General features: G+C 42.2%; 1 protein-coding gene across 1 annotated transcript; it reads right to left on the reverse strand.

Moving 5' to 3' along the window:
* Positions 1–357: 357 nt before the first annotated feature.
* Positions 358–2,130, reverse strand: LOC149146485 (scopoletin glucosyltransferase-like). Its single transcript, XM_089448995.1, has one exon. The coding sequence runs from the start codon at positions 2,001–2,003 to the stop codon at positions 480–482; it is 1,524 nt and encodes a 507-aa protein (XP_089305121.1). The 5' UTR covers positions 2,004–2,130; the 3' UTR covers positions 358–479.
* Positions 2,131–5,751: the final 3,621 nt, after the last annotated feature.

The raw sequence follows: 5,751 nt of genomic DNA on the forward strand, positions 1-5,751 counted from the left end.
AGTTTTTAACCTGAGTTGAGAAGAGATAAAAAAAATTTACCAAATATTTTTAGAGTACATTGTATTTTTAATGTTAAATAAAATATATATGACCAAATAAAATACATTATATTATTTTTCATTATATTTTTAAATACTAAATAAAATATATAAAACCAAATAAAATTTTTAGCCCATACTGTATAATAAGTCTCTAAATTAAACTGGATTAAAAAAAACTTATATTTTCTTATTTAAACCATGTAAATATCCGTTTGAAAGATAATTCTATATTAATATTTGTTCCCAAAAAAGGCTAGTCAATTCCACGTCGATCTGTCGGAAAGATTACGTACGTCACAAGTAAAGATTTCAGTGTAGTCTAACGAAAGATTTCAAAATTGCTTTGAAAATTAAAACAGCAATAAATATTACGTTTCATCTGGACCTGGTTCCACACTAAATATTACATTTATTGTGGACCTGGCCAACAATAAATATTACAGTTCTAGTGGACCAGGTTCATGTTCATGACGCTGCAACGACATGATTTCGGAGACGAAGAGATCGAGATTGGCGTGGGAGGATCCTCCCTCCGCCACTGCTGCTCTCGCAGCCGCCTTTAATTCTCTCACTCTCTCTCTCAATTTCTTTCCCTCTTCTTCTGCCATTAACGCTTTAACAATTCTTTCTACATCCTCTCTCGTAACCAGCCAATTTTGGTCGATTCTCTGGGGCGCCTCTATGGCGATCTGGATCTCATCCACCACAAACTTTGAGTTGAAGTGCTGCTCTGCATAAAGCGGCCAAGCGATCATAGGAACGCCCATCGTCGTTGTCTCCAGCACAGCGTTCCATCCGCAGTGAGACAAAAAACCACCGGTGGCAGGATGTGCCAAAATGCTTAGCTGCGGCGCCCACCCCAGAATGATAAACCCTTGCTCGCTCTCCACCACACGATCGTGGAATCCCTCGGGGAGAAAGTCCAGGGCCGACGAAGACGCCTTCGATCCAGAGTCCGACGGTCTCCGCAGAACCCACAAGAACTTCACCCCGCTCGCTTCCAAACCCATCGCCAGCTCCTCCGTCTGAGCGATAGATATGGAATTCTCGCTCCCGAAAGAAATGTAAAGCACGGACGCCTCCGCCTGCGCGTCAAGCCACTGCAGGCACTTGTTTTCATCCGTATCGACCCCGATCTGGACCGCCGAGGCGATTTTGCAGGGTCGGTCCTCAAACGCCTCGGCAGGGAGCAGGGGACCAATTGTCCTGATCGTACCGTTGACCCTCTGAAAATGCTCCACAAACTCCGCCTCCATCTCGTAGAAGGTGTTAGCGATGATCCTCCAGCTCCGCTTGTTGCCTTCTCTCTGCCGTTTCCAGAACGGATACCTCGCGCTCTCCGTCGTCGCCTCCGGTAGCTCCGGCAGCATCTGAAGCCGTGTGAGACGCACTTCCTTGGGAACCCCCGGCACAACATATCGACCCGAAGGGCTGCGCGGTAGATTGCGAGGCAGAACGTCCCACACAATCTGCTGCACGGACTCTGAGAACATGCCACAGGTGTCCAAGCACACTCTTGGGATGTCGTATTTTTCGGCGACAGCGGATGCCCAACCAAGGAGTAAATCGGCAATAAGGCACACCGGCGGAGCGAGGGCACTGCAACTGCTTATTTCTCCTTCCAGATATCGGTGGAGGAAGCGGTCGAAAGGGTCTTCCAAGCTCTGGTTCGCAACGTGCATGTGGGGCAGCTTATGCCACTGCACGCTGTTGCTGTTGACCTTGCCCAGGACCAGTTGGTCTGCGGGGATCTCCATTTCCACCAAGTGGATGTCCAGCCCACTCTGTTTAGCGGCCTCCACTTTACTCTTCAGAGCAGAGATGTGATGAAAAGTGACGACGAAGGTAACGGTGAGGCCCCTGGCAGCGAGTTTCATGGCAAGATGCATGAATGGAATGAGATGGCCGTGACCCATAGACGGCAGCATCATCACATTAGTCATTCCACCATTCGGCGCCATTGATTCTGTGTGTAGGCAAGCAAGTCACTGAATTTCACACAGACACAGAATGCAATTCGGGAAGCAGAATTCGGTAAAGATAGGATGAAGAATCAATGAGAGAAAGAGAAGGATGAGATGAAATGCATATCTTCCACTGCGAATTACTTTATAGAAAGTCTGGCCCTTCGATGCCGGTAATTGAACCCGTGATGACATCAGTGCTCACGGATAAGGATAGCGACAGGGAGGGAGTCTAAGCAGCTCACGGAGACTGAGGTCGGCCCTTGAGTTCCGATGGAGACAGCAAGTCCGCATTGTTAGGCCAGTTGCGTTACAGCAAAGCAGCGAATAAGATTTGGTTATGTTGGTGACGATGGATCCATAATCATATGGAAAATGTGGCTTAATGGTGTCCTTAAAGGTGCGAACGCCCTATGTCATCTTCGTAAGGGGAGGCGTGATAGCAAATGAGTGGGTGTTTGCACTCGATTTGCACTTGGCCATCGCAGTATTCAAAGGGCAAGAGCTAACTAGCCTGCTATCGGGCCTTTAATGCACCGATAGCGGGTCCACCATGCCCAGGCCCATGCCCATGTCCATAACATACACCATGTCGGACATCCCGATCCCCGGCGAATTCCCGGCGACTCCACTTCCGGAGGCCATTTGAATTTGAAATTTGTTTTCCCGCTTTGTTTTGAAATTTGTTGTTCCGCCTTGTTATCGCAGGGCATGCGGCATGCTCTTTGGCAGACCCTGTGGAGACGAGATCACGACAAACTTCTACAATCTTCAAATTTTAACGCTTCAAAGTAGAGCTTCATACCTGTGGCCTCGCGGACCAAATCAGGTGGCTCCGACAACTCTCCAGGTATGAGTTGCATTTATATTTGCGGGACTACTTTCCAATGACGTATTGATGAACTCAGCGTTATGTACTAGCAGCATCAGTCGATTTTTATCAATATTAAATTTATTTTTATTAATATTAAATATATATGTGGGATAGGAAGAAAATATAATAATAAAAAATTTAAAAAATCGTGCATATCTTTTTTCTGTCATTATTACTCATTTTGCTTTCTCATTTTAATTAGATATTTATAATTCTTTATAATATTAATTTTATATATATATATATATATATATATATATATATATATATTATATTATATGAAAAATATTAAATAAGAATATTTTTATAATATTATTTATATTATATAAATTTTTCTCATATATATTCTATAATAATAATGAAAAATATTAAATAAGAGAAGTTGAAAATTCAATTGTGCATATTTTATAATAATAATAACCAAATAAACACCCCCGGATGCGGGTGATGACATGTCAAGGGGGGGCGTGCCACATGCCCAGCATGTGCCGCCCCGTGTTAACCTTAATACGCCTGGATAAACCGCCGTCAAGGTTTAATGGCCCAGCATCGAAGCGATGGGCATTCAATGTAAAACAGAGGTTCTCGATGGTGGCGCAAAATGCAGTTAATGCTCGACTGCAGAGAAGGAATGGAATACAATATCAACGAAGGAAGTGGGTGCATCGGCATGTCAAGGCTCGAAGGGTGCGAGAGCAGAGAAACGGCGAGTCGGTGGATGTTGAGGCCTCTTGCTGCTGCAATTCAAGCCGTGGCTGTAGGAAGGGGGGGCAATTCGAGGGATTTCTGGTACAATTGGAGGCGAGAAGGGTTAACTCTCGCGCAGGAGGAAGGCGCTCAGAAATCGTCTCACCAGTGTGGGGATTGGGGCGAAATCTGCACCGTGCCTATTCCCATCTATTCTCTCAGGTATTCGAGGGTGGCAGCGAAGAAGATATGGCCAAATTACGGGAGCGACAGCCTAGCAGACGAGGACCATGGAGAGGATCTTCCTCTCGAACCCCTGCAGCAGATGAACACCACCATTGTTGTTGCTGCTACTGTCATAGAAGGGCAAGAGCCACACAACTCCCAGTCGGGCAATTCTTGGAGGTCGGGAGCACTAGCGAGGGAGGGCCATTGCTTCCGGCATTCGGCTCCGTGGTGTTCACTCTGGGCAGCTCAGTGGACAATGCAGGAGTCAATGCCCACATTTCAGTTCTTTTTACCAAAATCCCTGAAGGAATTGGAGCTGGAAATCCTCTGGGTACGTCGGAGAAGCCTCCAGAAGGCTCTGGTGAGGACACGTTGGAGAAGCCTCCAGGAGGTTCTGGTAAGGACAGCCCTGATGTGTTGCCCCCGATTGAGGCAGGCAATTCGGGGAAGGAGACTGTGCAAGGCACCTCAAACCCAATGGGGCCGGCACCTCAGGGCATTGCTGAGGACAAATGGAAGGCGATGTGGGAAGGAGTCCCTGAGGGAAGGGGGTGGTGCTACATTGTGGAAGACAAAAGTCTCTGCGAGGACCAGGACTCTGAACCACGACTCAACACATGTCCTCCTCTCTCAGCCCGAATCCAGGATTAAAGCTTCTGCGGGTATGTCGGTTCCGGATATCACTATGTTTGTTGGCTGGCATTTTATGCGTCTGTCTGTCTGGTTTATGTTTGTCGGGTCTATTGTCAATTTTCTATACTGTTGGGTTCAGTCAGTTTATGTCGAAAGCCCCTGCGTGGGCAGTCATGGGTCTGTTCAGCGCAATGAGGCCCCTTAGCACGCTGATTCTCACGTCTTTTGGGCCTCCAGCAGAGATTAGATTTTGGAAGGACTCTGTTACTCTTGAAGGTGATTTTGGAAGTTCTGTAGGTGTTGCCCCTGCGAGGGAGCTTTTTGTTTCAAAGTTAAGCTATCCAAGGTGCAACTGCTGGCCTTGGAAAGCCTGTCTCACTGTTTGTAAAGTTTACATGTAAATATAATATAATAGTCTAAATAGTCTTTTAACGATAAAAAATAATAATAACCAAATAAATTTATATATCATAGTTGTTTAATTTTAAAATTATTTACCTTTTACTATGCCAATTGTGCAATTATAATACAATTTTAATTCAATATATCTATTTATCACCAGCGACACCAAAAACCTCCTTATCATCTTTTTTTCTTTTTCAACCAAAAACCTCTTTATAACCTTTTTTTCCTATCCACCTATTTACTTATCCTTATTCTTACACATTATCCATTGCTTCATTTAAAAAGCATGGTTTGCCGTGCTTTCTTTGGTTTTCTTTTGTGAGAGGTAAACGAATTATAAATTATTTTAATCAATTGATGAAAATAATTTAAGAGACAATTTTATAAACTCCAATTATCTTAATTAAATAGTTAAGAGGTTGAAAATAGGTTCATGCTATATCCAATTTCACTCATGACTCTTTATTACTGTAATTGGATATAATTTACTACTATTATTTAAGAGTTAAGTATATTTCATAAAGAGTTTATTATATTATATATTATAATAATATATAATATAATAAATAGTTATATTTTTAATTTTAAAATTTGAAGAGTTATAGTAAATTTTTTCCAATAAATTTAAATTTCTCATTTTAAAATTTAAAGTTACAATGTAAGATGGTTTTTTTTTTAAATTATATAAAATATGTATATTCATATTAGATTTATTTATTTTTTATTATTTATACTTATATTATATATATAGGTATTTGATTTTTTTTTCTATGATAATTATAGAAAGAATTTTTCCCATAGTAATATGTATTTGTTGTTGTTGAGATATTTGTTTTCGTTTCTGTAAAATTAATTGATTGCATTGATTTTAGTGAATACTATTAGATTGTATTAGTTTAAATGTGATTGAATCAATTG

Source organism: Pinus tabuliformis, chromosome X (genome assembly GCF_031772625.1).
Source record: "Pinus tabuliformis cultivar Carrire ecotype Pingquan chromosome X, CPIR1, whole genome shotgun sequence".
NCBI classification, from domain to species: domain Eukaryota; kingdom Viridiplantae; phylum Streptophyta; class Pinopsida; order Pinales; family Pinaceae; genus Pinus; species Pinus tabuliformis.